The sequence below is a fragment of the Muscardinus avellanarius genome, assembly GCF_963383645.1.
Source record: "Muscardinus avellanarius genome assembly, chromosome: 3".
Classification (NCBI taxonomy): domain Eukaryota; kingdom Metazoa; phylum Chordata; class Mammalia; order Rodentia; family Gliridae; genus Muscardinus; species Muscardinus avellanarius.
In genome coordinates, this window is record NC_137788.1 from 61,929,462 (window position 1) to 61,943,387 (window position 13,926).

Genomic DNA, 13,926 nt, shown 5'->3' on the forward strand with positions numbered 1-13,926 from the left:
GCCCATCATGTTTCCTCACACTTTGGCATTAAGTTCTGCTTTCTAAAGTGTCCATTCATTGAAATACACATTTTATAGAAAATAAACCTAATCAGAAAGTCAACCAGAGTGTGCTAGCCATATGTTGAGCACATTGGATTCAGATGTCTAATCAATAAAGTAGTTTAGCCTTAAAATTCTCCTGGAGACTGTCTTTGTTATGAAAACCCAGTGACATGCAGGCTCTTTCAGGGGAGGAGAATTGATTTTCTAGGAAACCAGACTAGATCCTATCGCAGAGAGCTCTGTGATGGAGGAAATTTAAGTGGAGTTTAAAAAAAAATAGCTCCTCGAAGAAATCTGGTACTCCTTAATTACATGTGTATGCTCAAATTTACATTTTAATTCTTAGAGATATTCTGCTTCGTAGCAAGAACTCAGAGGAAGATGGGAGTAGGTGACACAGTAGATGCTGGCAGCTTCTAAAGCTCACCTTTCCAAATGGTCACTCCACATCAAGGTTGAGGAACACTGGTGGGGTAGGGAGGTGGAGCTGGATGCATAGTTGTTTGTGTGGTACCTGATCTGTGAACAGACAGAAGGTTTTGAGGGACAGAATTATTGATCATGAATCCTTTAGTCAGATGACACTTACTTGATTATTTTAAAGAAAACCAAAACTCACATGTTTACTCACATTGGTTAGGCAGGTGTAAATAAAGGTGCTTTAGTTTTTATCTTCCAAAGGCCATCTCATTCCCACCTCCGTGTTTTGACTCACGCTCTCAATCCTCATACACTTCCACATTAACAACTGAGAATAGGGAACGTCTCGGATAAGACTCCTTAAGTTTCCAGAGTAGTTATCTCAGCACTTGTTAAATACTGAATACAAATTCATTGAGTCTAAATGATTTTTTGTAGGTGAATCCGATTCTACCACTCTCCAAATTACTATTTTCCACAGCTTCCTATATTGTTCATGGGGTAAAGACCAGAATCTTAACTTGACCTCAAAGGCCCCGTTTGATCTGGCCTCTAACTGAAACCTTAGCCTCATTTCAAACTTTTTGCCCTTTTGGTCTTGTGGGTTCAGACCACACTAACCATCCTTGTACATTATAAAGTATCGGTCTCCTTTCTGCCTCAGGGCCATTGCAGTGGCAATTTCTCCTGCCTGGAGTGCTGTTTTATTCCTTCATTATCTGGCTAACTCTGACTCATCTTTCATATTTTAAATTTTAAAACTCACCTCTTCAAAGAACATCTTGATGACTAGCACAGGTTCCCCAGGATATGATACTTGCTATTTTCTTCTTAGAAACGGAATGTAGTTTCAATCTAGGTATGTTTTGATTATTTGCTTAATGTTTGTCATTATATCTTGGCTATAACTTCATGAGATCAGGAACCATGGCGTGGCTGATTATGCTTACCACTGTCTCCTGCAGCAGACACAGAACCTGGTGCATAGGTCATGGCCAATACATATTTGTGGCATGAATAAGTGATGCTGAAATTGGTCCTGCAGCCAGCTCTCAGCAGCATTCTCTAAATTATAGCTTAAATTTATTTGATGCAATAGATAAGTTCTAAGAAAACATTTTGTCATAACCAAAAATATTCGATTTATATATTTCTCAGTAATTCTCTTATAAGAAAAAAATACCTGAATGAAATGAACTTTTTCTTTTGCGGTACTGGGGATGAAATCCAGGGGCATTCTACCTCTGAACTATATCCCCAACCCTATTTTTATTATTCTTTATTTTAAAATAGGGTGTCAATGAGTTGCAAAGGGCCTCACTAAGTTGCTGAGGCTGTCCACGAATCGCGATCCTCCTGTCACAGCTTTCTGAATGCTGGGATTACAAGTATGCACCACTATGCCCAGCTTGAAATGAAATTCTTATAAGAAATTGTTACAAGCCGTGCATGGTGGCGCACGCTTGTAATCCCAGCATTTAGGAGGCTGAGACCAGAGGATCATGGTTCGCAGACAGCCTCAGCTACTTAGTGAGGCCCTCTGCAACTCAGTGAGACCCGGTTTCAAAATAAAGAACAAAAATAGGGCAGGAGGTGTGGCTCGGAGGTCGAATCTCCCTGGGTTCCATCCCCAGACCCGCAAAAGAAAGAAAGAAATTGTTACAAGAAAGAAATGACCACCAATATTTCCTCATCAGTATTTTTATTGGCTTCCTGGAGTGTTTTTCTTTCAAATATGTTGTTAAGATAGTTTTATTATTTATTTATTCATTTTTGTGTGTGTGGTACTGGGATGGAACCCAGGGGCATTCTACCTCTGAGATACACCCCCAGCCCTATTTTTCATTCTTTATTCTGAAACAGGGTCTCACTCAGTTGCAAAGGGCCTCACTAAGTGGTAGCTGAGGTTGTCCAGGAACCACGCCCCTCCAACCTCAGCCTTCCAAATACTGGGATTACAAACATGCACCACCACGCCTGGTAAAAATGTAATAAAGATAGTTTTAGATCACATACCTATTCTAATTGGGATGACATTACATAAATTGTCTAAATAGATGTTGTGTGTGTGTGTGGGGGGGTGTAGTATTGGGGATTTAACTACTCAGGGGAATTCTACTTCTGAGCTAAACTTCAAGTCTTTTTTTGAAGCAGGGTCTTGCTAAGTTGCTGCAAGTTTCACTAAGTTTCCAAGGCTGGCCTTGAATCTGTGATCCTTCTGACTCAGCCTTTCAAGTATTGGGATTACAGGCGTATGCCATCAAGCCCCACTATAGTTTTTCAACTTTTGAGTGTGTTACACAAATGGATGGTTTCTGTTTTAGGAAGGTAGTGTTTGAAAAGTCATAAAATGATATGTCTTCTTTGCAGCAAAAATTGTGTTTATCCAAAGTCTATTTCAGAGCAAATAGAAAATGTTTAGCACTTTTCACTAAAATATTATGGCTCTGGGAAAATGATCTGACTTGAGGGAGAAAAATAACAGGTTTTCTGTTACTGTTTCTTTGCTTTGCTCAGTAAGACAATTAGAGCCCCTTTTGGACTCCTATGTGAAAAGACTCTCCATATACCACAGAATAATCTGAATAGCAGAGGTTTCTGCCTTAGCTGGCCAGTAAATTTCTCCCCCAGCTAATATACTCTTGGTTCTTTTTTAGAGGCCTGTTTAACTAAGCAAACACACTTGATGTATTTGTCAGATGTATTTTAGTAGTAGATGCAACTTCAGAAATTTAGATATCGTATGCCTGTCCAATGTCAAATAGTGGAAAACAAATACAGCAAGGAGGGGCTGTAAGGTTATTTGAGAGGGTGCAGGGGCTCTGAAGCAGTGTGCTTCCCTGTTGCAAGAGTGCACTGCTCCTCCAGTGGATCTAATTTCCCTTAAGGACCCTCCCCACCATTCTCAACAGAAACCTTCACTTTGCTGTCACACTCCCTTCTGCAGCCACAGCTGGCAATTATTCATTTCAGGCTGTCAAGTTTTCGTTTTTTTGTTTTGTTTGTTTGCTTAACTCTTTCATTCAAATCCTTTTTTATTAATCTTTGTGCCACTCTTCAGAGTCTCACTCTCATTCTTGGCTAGAGTTACCAGCTTGAACCATATGAAATTGTTAATTTTTGCTGGGTCAAAACTATCTGGGAGCCGGGCGTGGTGGCACATGCTTGTAATCCCAGCATTCGGGAGGCTGAGACTGAAGGATCGTGGTTCGCAGACAGCCTCAGCTACTTAGTGAGGCCCTCCGCAACTCAGTGAGACCCTGTTTCAAAATAAAGAATAAAAAATCGGGCAGGGGCTGTAGCTAGGAGATCAAATGCCTCTGGGTTCCAGCCCCAGACCCACAAAAAACAAACAAAAATACTACCTGGGGAGTTTTATTGCCCCTGAAGACTATTTGTGCTCTACAGCCCCTGAAAGCCATCTGAGTTCTATGTACAGAAACTACATTGTGTGATATGAAGGATACCTGTCATTATACATTTCTTAGAATTCACAGCATGGATAACACCAAGAGTGAACCTGCTGTAATCTGTGGCCTCTGGGTGATGATGTGTGAGTGGAGGTTTAACAGTCATAACAAATGCACCACTCAGGTGGAGGATACTGAAAAGGAAGGAGGCTATGTATGTGTGGGGGTAGGAATCATACAGGGGATTCCTGTGCCTCCCATTTTATTCTGCTGTGAACTACTCTAACAATAAATTATATTATGCCAGGTATGGTGGCACATGCCTATAATCACAGTACTTGGAAGGCTGAGACAGGAGGATCAAGGTTCAAGGACAGTCTCAGCAACTTGGCAAGCTTCTATTGCAAAATAAAAATTTAAAAGAGCCAGGTGTGTAGCTCGGAGGTAGAATGCCCCTGGGTTTAAGTCCCAGTATATTCATACATACATACATACATACAGGAAGCAAGATTGTGTATCAGAAACTGTATATGATTTAACCTAATAATAGACTTCTGACTACTATTTCCAAAACAACCTTCTCTTTTCTTAAACACATTCTTCATATTGTTTCCAAGAGAAATGCCAGTAAATCCTAAGTATCTTGGAAAATTTCCCATTGTTACAGGATAAACCCCTGAGTTACGTACGGTTTGCCGCTGAGTGGCTCAGCCTATGGCCCTGGATTGGTCTGCTGCTCATCTCCATGCACACCCTGCTTCAGTCCCTAAGGCGTTCACTTTTCCAGAGCACTGTCACTGCTCTTTCACACCTAACCCCTATGGACTGTGCCATTCTCTATTTCCAAAATGCCTCTTTCCACCTCCCTCCAGAATTAATTTTACTTATTCTGCAAGGCCCAGCTTTCCATATTTTTAGAAAGGTACTATTCTTTCTATTATATTTCCACAGCCTTTTATATATTACTCAAGGTGTACTTATCATTTTGTATCTATTTCATCTATACAACAGTTTCTCATACTCTGGTTAATAAGTATTGACTCAAATAGAATTCTAGACAATTTATTGACTCTTCCTCAATGGCTAACATCATGAGGTCAAGGACTGACCTACTGTATCTATGGTATGATGGCATTATCCGGCTTTAAAAGTATCCTTTAGCTCTAAAGTGTGTAGTCGCTTGGGAGCATGAATGATACGTCAACATTTGTGTTATTCCAGAGAAGGGGTCTGGGCTTTTCTTCTCCCACATCCATCAATTATTCATGCTTTGGGTGAAAAAAACAAAACAAAACTAAGTCTTCTAGCTGTACGGAGTGGTGGGCCTCTGAAGGTCACAAGGAGAGCAATTAGCAGTGAAGTAAGTGGAGATTGGCTGTGGGCACACAGATCTAGTATACAGATGCCGAGGGGCTCTAGGAAGGAGTCTGACAGTGCAGGACACACCATCTGACAGGTGTAGCTGGAAGAAGTGTGAGGCGGGGGGCTCTGGGAGGAGTACCCTGCTGAAGATCATCTCCTCCCTTGCACTACTGATATCTGTGAGCCCTTTGCCAGAGGTTAAAACTTTTAACACATGTGGAGAAGCAGTATTGAAAAAGTGTGTGAGTGGAAAGCTGACAGGCAGAAACATTTATTTTGAAACCTACCATATGCCAGGTGAAAGTAAACTCTTGCTTTTAATCGCATTTAATGTTTATGCCTTCCCATCACTCTTCTTTTTTTCCCTAGCCCCCTGAGTACTGGGGATAGAACTCAGGGCAATCTGCCTCTGAATTATACTCCAGGCCCTATTTTGATTTTATTATGAAATAGGGTCTTGCTAAGTTGCTGATGCTCTTGCTGAGCTTCTGAGGCTGTTCTCAAACCTGAGAAAGGCTGGGATCACAGGCATGCAATGCCTTACCCCTTAACACATTGATTTTTTTTTTTCCCGGTACTAGGGATGGAACTCAGGGGCATTCTACCCCTGAGCTACACCCCCAGCCCTATTTTTTATTCTTTATTCTGAAACAGGGTCTCATCTCACTGAGCTGCAAAGGGCTTCACTAAGTAGCTGAGGCTGTTCTTGAACCGTGATCCTCCTGTCTCAGCCTCCCAAATGCTGGAATTACAAGCGTGCGCCACCAGACTTTCATCCACTGCAAAGTACGGGCCTGTCCTGAGAACTTAGGCAAGCAGCTGCTAACGGGCCTCACATAGACACCTTCGCTCTTGCCTACATGAAGATTTGCCTTTATGCTGCCCAAGGTCTTCCTGCCTAAATAAACCCCCATTCCTCTTGTTTCAGGTAAGCGCATAGATTTGCTCACAGATTGCCAAATGTATATGATATACAACTTGGCAGCAAAACTGCTCTTCTGTCTGGACTATGAGAGTCCAAGAATTTTAGTTAAAACAGTGTTATTACTAAGGTATATTACAGGACAGTTTTTAAAGACTTCAGTTATGGTACTACAAAGAAAAGAAGAGGGAAGAGGAGGAAGAGGAAGAGGAGACTGACTCTTGGATGAATTCTTTTTATGTGGAAATTATGGTAAAAGGGTTGACATATGAGTGGTCCCTCACAGATACCTGAACACAGCCCAGGTTTTGGTGTTCTGCCAGGGATAATTTGCAGGCCCTGTGGCTATTGGTGTTTTGGCTGACAATGCCTAGTGCCTGTGTTCACAGAGGCTCTGTGTGTTCAACGCTGTGTTAGTCTGTCTGCAAGTTTTATTCGAGGGTGACATAGCTTTACCACAGGGCTCTGGTTTCTTTACAGAATGTCATTAGAAAATCCCCTCGGCTTGCCCACATCAGCTCACTCATTTATCCCCACCCACTCCCTGATCCTGGATAGCGCAGGGCTAAGACAGTCTGCACTATCACCTTCTGAATTTTTATGTCAGGTTTTTAGCATACTATAAAGACCAGCTTAATTTTTTTTTTTTTTTTTTTTGCAGTAATGGAGATGGAACCCAGGGACCTTTTACCTTTAGCCACACCTCCAGCCCTATTTTTTATTCTTTATTTTGAAACAAGTTCTCACTGAGTTGCAAAGGGCCTCACTAAGTAGCTGAGGCTGGCTTTGAACCTATGAAATTCTCCTGTCTTAGCCTCCCAAATGCTGGGATTACAAGTGTGCGCCACCATGCCCGGATGACCAGCTTGATTTTTATGAAAAGCATAGAAAAAGCTACTCTAGAGTTCTCTCCTGTCACCTCTAAACTCCTGTGTCCTTGTCACAGATCTCCGTGTTCTCACAGCTGTCCCTGCCCTCCTCTGTCTTCCTGGCCACTCAGCCTTTCCCATCCACTTTCAAATACACACTGGCTTTCCTTATCTTGGGAAACCAAATACACATGAACACCTGTGCTTGAGTGTTTGCCTCTCCCCCTTCCTGCAAGCACAGTCCAATTTCCCATTCCCTTTACCACAGGTTCCTGTAAGCAATCTGCTTCCTTCCCATCTGCTTTCCCTTCGACTCTCTCCTAAGCAGTCTGCTGAAATTATAAACCATGTTCTCTGTCAGGCACTGTTCTAAATGGTTTTCTAATATTAATTCATTTAATTGTTATCATCTGTATTTGACATATGAGGAAACTGAGATCCAAAGAAGTAACTTGTCCAGGTCACCCATGGCTAAGAAGCAGCTGGGGTTAATCTCCTATAATTCAGTTGCATCCAAATGCTAATAAAACTAGTCACCTGATAATGTTTGGCATTTTCCATCATTTCTTGTACTGTAGCACGCAAGTTAGACTTGTACTGTACATTAAGTGCTAATATTTGCAGACTCATCTCTTTCTTTTTAATGTAAGTATAATGAAACCTTATTAATCTGATATGCACATGTCATTGTGATGAGGGATAAACTAAATTTTATATTTTGATGATATATAAAAAGGAAACAATTAAATTAACTAATTGATCAATTAATAAATAAAACATATAAGTTCATAAGTACAGAATTGGACCTATTTGAGGAAAAAACATTTAGATAATTTTAGAATGTTGAAATGCAAATCCAAGCTTCTCATTGCAAGTGGGTTTTTCCCAATTCAGACAATAAAGTGTATAATTATGTCTTCATTTTTTTCTTGAAGAATGTATAATCTAGTAGGGAATATTGAAATAACAAGAAATAATAGAAAATGGCACATGATCATGGGCTAGAGTGAAGTCTGGTGATGTTTGTCTTCATCTGATTTGTTGGAATTTGCAAAGCTGATCAGTTCATTTTAGGCACTATGCCAGCTACCCCTGAGAGAGGGTGGCCATCCCTGTGGGAGAAAACAAAACTGAACATTTTAATGCTAAAAGGAGACTTGGAGATCCTATAACCCAACTGTCTTATTTACAGATGAAGATATGAAGCCAAGTAGTTTTTGCAGTCAAAAAGCTAGTTTTCGGAAAAGTCCATCTGGGACAAGCTTCCTTTTTCTGTTTTATCACCAGGTTCAACAATAGATTTTTAGATTTGGTCCACTTATAAACACCCTAGAGCATGTGTTATTCAGCAATTGCTTGTTCCATGACTGATGGAAAGAAGGAAGAAAGGAAGAAAAGAAAAAAGAAAGGAGAGAAAGGAAGAGAAAAAAGAGACGGAAAAGCCCAGGTCTGGTGGCACACACCACTATTTGAAAGGTGGAGACAGGTAGATTGCAGGTTCAAGGCCAACCTGGCCAACTTAGCAAGACTGTTTCAAGTATGTAAATAAATAAATAAAAACATAAAAAGGGCTGGAGATAGCTTAGAGATGGAGTGAGAGAGAGAAGAAGAAGAAGGAGAAGGAGAAGAAGAAGGAGAAGAAGAAGAAGAAGAAGAAGAAGAAGAAGAAGAAGAAGAAGGAGGAGGAGGAGGAGGAGGAGGAGGAGGAGGAGGAGGAGGAGGAGGAAGAGGAGGAAGAGGAGGAGGAGGAGGAGGAGGAGGAGGAGGAGGGGAAGGGAAGGGAGGGGAGGGGAGAGGAGAAGAAAGCAAGAAAGCAGAGGTGAGGAGAGGAGGGGAGGGGAAGGGAGAGAAAGAAGAAAGAAGAAAATGGGAGCAGAATACAAACAGAAAGGTGTGACCTGGCCAAATATGCTATACTTTGAGCCCCACAGGGGCAGAGATTTTTATCTTTTTCTTTGACATCCCCAGAGTGACTAGACCGGAGGCTGTCATGGTGCCACTTAATTTCTGTGGGGTGTTTGAATGAAAAGATTTCAAGTGTTTCTTTATGTGGTATTTGTAAGTGGGTAATATTATTTCTGCTTCATAGATGGGAAAAAAAAAACACCTAAAGCTTAATGCAGTTTAGCTACATGCTTAAGTATAGATCTGGATGAAGTAAAACTATTGCTTTTTTTTTAAAAATGAATTAGTGAATTATTTGGAGAGGGGGTAAAGAAAGATATGTAGCTTCAACAAAACTCTCAGGAAATGTGTGCAGTGGACACATTATCTTCCATCAGTATTCATTTGCTGGTCTTTTGAGGGAGGCATTATTTCTACTCTGGTCTTCTATATCACACAAACAGCAAGAAGAAACCATTTCCCTTCCTTGGTTTCCAAATTTCCTTCCATTCTTATCTCTCTTCCAGAGTTCAAACTGCCTAGAGAAACAGAAGGGATGGGAAGGGCCTCTCCTGAGGTACTCCTCATGGCTCTCTGGGAGACTTGAAGTAGCTTTAGCTATATTAAGGCTCTCACATCTGACAATCTTCTTTTCACCCTAAATACAAATATCCGTGGGGCTTAAAGCCTCACCTCACTGTCCAAAAAAATTTACTGTTACTAGGCTTTGTGGCATCCAGTCATTTGTTTGAATCTTGATCTTTTAAAGGAGATTTTTCCCCTCTTCTAAAACACTAAAATACATTAGACTTTAAGCACAATAGACTTTAAGTACAGTTCTGTTAGTTTCTTCAAATAGTACAGATTTATGGTGCCTCAAGAATTCAGGGAAAGAGGAAATGGGAAAGCAATTCAGGGAGTTTGAGTTTTTATAAGGAGGTATAGGATATGAAAAGAAGAACTGGGAAAATGAGGAGGAAGGCTAACCAAAAAAAGGGATCTGAATGAGCAAGAGTCAAAGGAAGTGAGCAAGTACAGCCAGCAACACAGATGCTTTATTTTTGGACCCAGATTGGGTAGGGATGTGCAGCAGTTGGAGAAGCGGAACTGCTACCCAAGTGTAAGACCTTGACATAATTTTTGAGGATTAGACATGTTGGTTGAGTGTCAAAACCTAATGCAAGAAAAAAGGACAGATTTTTTTTTAAATCCCCTTGTCTGAGGGGTCTCCTGGACTTCTCAAGCGGAAATGCTCACACTTCAGGGTCTCATGACACTACTGTCTGCATCTCTCCCATCTCTGTGACAGTGCCTGGTACATCTGCTCTCAAGCCTGGTTCCTTGTGAGATTATTAGAAACATGCCTGTCAATAGTGAAGATGAATTTCATCCCAGGAATGTTTTGTTTCATACTACTAAGTAAGGGGTATCTCTTCTTCCTTTAAACACTCTGCATCTTTTTCAGCTCCTGCTTTATTATCTCCCCACTGTGTGGATACAACTTCCTTTAGAAAGTGACTTTTCTGCATCTGGTGTATGCTATCATCCATTCATCATGAAATCCCACATCTGGCCACATGGCACAGAAGTCAATGGACTCTAGAACTTCTATCTAACTAAAAACCCGACTCTTGTCGGGCGTGGTGGCACATGCTTGTGATCCTCGGAGACAGGAGGATCGCGCAGGTTCAAAGCCAGCCATGCTGGCTTAAGAGACCCTGTTTCCAAATAAAAGTATAAAAATAGGTCTGGGAGTGTAGCCCAGAAGTAGAAGGGTTTCCAGGAACCCCAGTACCATCAAAAAAATAAAATAAAATAAGAACCTGACTCTACTATTGATGTGATCTTGAGTAAGTTTCCTGAACTTGATGGGCCTCAGTTTTTTCCTCAGTAAAATAGAAATAATGGAGACAATGCTTCATAATTCATAATATAATGTTGATAGAATTAAAAGAGCTAATGTACATGAAGTGCTTAGAACAAAACCTGACACTGTGACATAAAGTAAGCACTCAAGAAGTATTACATATTCCTACGTTAGCCACATTAGACATGATATGTATTATGTCAGCCTCTCCTACAGGTACTTGTAAAGGGAAAGTGCCTGGCTCACAACCTCTGCTGAAGGACAATCATAGGCCTCCATATTTTGTACAAAGATTCTGTATAACCCAGGCATACTTGATTGTACATGGTATGCAAACCCAAGCCACAGATGGCCATAGGTGCGACACTGACCTATGCCCTTGCAGTCAAGAAACAATGAACAAACAAGGCAGAGAGATGTAGTCTCTTGAGAATTTGACTTTGGAAATATGGGGGAAATGAAAATGGACAAAAGCTATAAAGGAACAGACTATGAAGTGAAAGAATTTTGTTGAAAATAAAGAGAAAGAACATGCAGTTGGTAATGGAAGACCTATTAAACAGGTAGAAAACAGTTTTGTCCAATAATAGATGGCAGGCATAACATTTCATTGAGTCCATTTATTGGTTCTTGGGAGTCCATTTGACCTTCCTGCTTCAGCCTATGTACTCCAAGCTATGATGTCCTATTGGTTTGAACTAACCCAAGTGGTGGTCTATTTCTTACATCCTAAGGAACCTAACTGACTAAACAATGCAAGCACTTCAATGATGTGTTGGAAACTCTAATTCTTTCTGCAGTGACCCTAGTGTTCATCTGTCAATCCACCTGCTATCCTCCCATGTACCTATACATGCTCCCCACAGTTATCCTATCTGGAACAAGAGCCTATTTCTTTAGGCATATGCAAAGTCTAATTTTCTTGCAAGAGCTACTTCAAAACCCATGTTCTCCATGAATATCTGATTACCATGCAAGACAGAGGTGGGTGCAGATTTTGTGGGATCAGAAACCTATGCATCCTTCTTTAATAAAAGAAATATAAAACCAGGTCCTGGGCCCAAAAAGCCCTGTGAAAGTGAAGGATTTTGAAACTTGAGCTTCAGCAGCTTTACTGTGTACCTGCCTCCATGAAGATATTCTACCAGGTACACTTACAGCAGTGTCTATAATTGCATGTACCGACTATATGATTCATCTCAGTCTTGCACTTGCTGCCTCCCTTTTGGGAGCATCATTTACAATTGGACTGTGGGATTCCTCCCTCCTGGGGCCTTGGGAAGGAATTTCTGATGTTTGACACTTGTACATTAGGGCGGGAAGTCATCGGCACATACCACTGCTCCTGTTCATTCAGTATCTGGTATGTGCCACCTGATATTGTTAACTGAGCCATTCTCTACATAGTTGTCTTTAAAGAAAACCTGATCATTATACATATATGTACACAAACACCCCCACATAAATTTTTTCATAAAATTTCTCCTTACTTTTCTATTATCCTTAGAATAAAACCCCAAATCTTATGACACACGAAGCTCCTATCCCTTTATCCAACCTTACTCTCCCCTCACCATATATCAGCAGAGCTCATAGAGATATTGTCCATTAGTGGCCATCTATGAAAGGCAACAGTCAATAAACGAGGAGTAGTTATCTCTGGTTTTAAAGTCCACTCTGTTTACTTCCTCCTTCCTATTCAAGCTTGCCCCAGGTGTTCCTCAGTAAAGAGTTATAGGGAGAGGTGGTGGGCTTGTTGCTCAGCTTGCTTTAATCATTCCAACAAGTAAACAGACATGATAACATCAGTATATAATATATACAATTATTATTTGTGAATTGAAAATAAAATACTTTTTAATTAGAAAATAAATAAGGCAGTTTAGTTGCTGGAAACTTGGCTAGAGAAGACAGAGGCCCGCAGGCAGGCCAGGGATCAGAATCCCTGAGGGAAACAAGCAGACAGTATCTAGAGACACAGGCCAGAGTGTGGCAGAGTGAAGGCCAAGTGAGACCTGCTAAGTGACAGAGAGGCATCAATAACTCTTTGGAATCATTAGAGGATCCAAGAGGGATAGAATTTCCTAAAGTAACCCGGGATGTTCTTGAATTCTTTTATTCAGTCTTTCAGGAAAAGAACTCCTTACAGCTAGAGTTGGAGAATATTTGGCAACAGCCAGAGTCGCTTACCGAGTAACAATATTACCTGACTATAAGTTCCATGGAGGTGGTATTCATATCTATCTTTTTTCTGCCCTATGCTACACATCATGGTGCCTGACACAAAATTTGCTTCAATATGTAGTTGATGAATAAAAGAATGAATGACTTTTCAACAGAACTCTAGCTCTTTGAAATCTGGGATTGAGTTGTGAATATCCTATTAATCCAATGAACCCAGCATGACATAGAGTGACACTAGTTACTCATAAGTTGGGTCCCTCCTGCACGTGATCTCAGCAGCGGAAACAGAAGGCGGAACCCCAGAAGCCAGAAGCAGAGATATTGTGAGAATCCAGGTGCCTCAAGACTCCAAACATCGAGAGACTACAGATGTCATGAGAGAATCAGCATGCCTATAAAACATTGGTGCCTTTGATCCGCCATGTGACTCAGCCGGCCGATCAGGACTATGCGCAACTCTCCAGAGGCATGGCCCATTGGTCCCTTCCCCCATGGCCGGCTGACTCCTCGGAGGGTACTGGGGTTGGAGCCAAATAAAGCAGCAGTCTCTGATGACCCAGTTGGTGTTTATACCTCCCTCCTAAATTTCTTAACTCTATTTTCAACCTTTCAGTTACTATTTGCTAGCTGGATTTAGAATAAGCTTTATGTAGAGAAGGAATTTTTTTTCTTTAACCACACACACCTGGTCACATTCACATCCTGCCTTATCTTTTAAGTGCTCTCCAGCTCTGTGAAGGTAAGTCATGCAAAAAGAACCATTACTGGTAGCAACAGCACAAGACTCCAGAGATCAGCTCCATCTCTTTCAATCTGCAATTCATCTAACTTGGTTGATTTGTTCTACAGTTGGACTTTCTTGTTGCTCAAAACCAGGGGGATGCATCCACATCCTAGAAAGTAGACTTTTAATCACAACTGGTTTCTGAAAGATTCTAGGCCCCCGGATTTATTGTCATGAAA

The 13,926-nt window shown here is 41.0% G+C and overlaps 1 protein-coding gene across 1 annotated transcript in view; it reads right to left on the bottom strand.

Moving 5' to 3' along the window:
* Positions 1-468: 468 nt before the first annotated feature.
* Positions 469-13,926, bottom strand: part of PTGER3 (prostaglandin E receptor 3) — a gene marked incomplete at both ends in the record, with an annotated part of 78,748 nt that continues 65,290 nt past the window's right edge. Inside the window, one exon of the mRNA XM_080690702.1 lies at positions 469-564. Coding sequence (XP_080546828.1) covers positions 469-564 — 96 coding nt within the window. The remainder of the gene's footprint in view (positions 565-13,926) is intronic.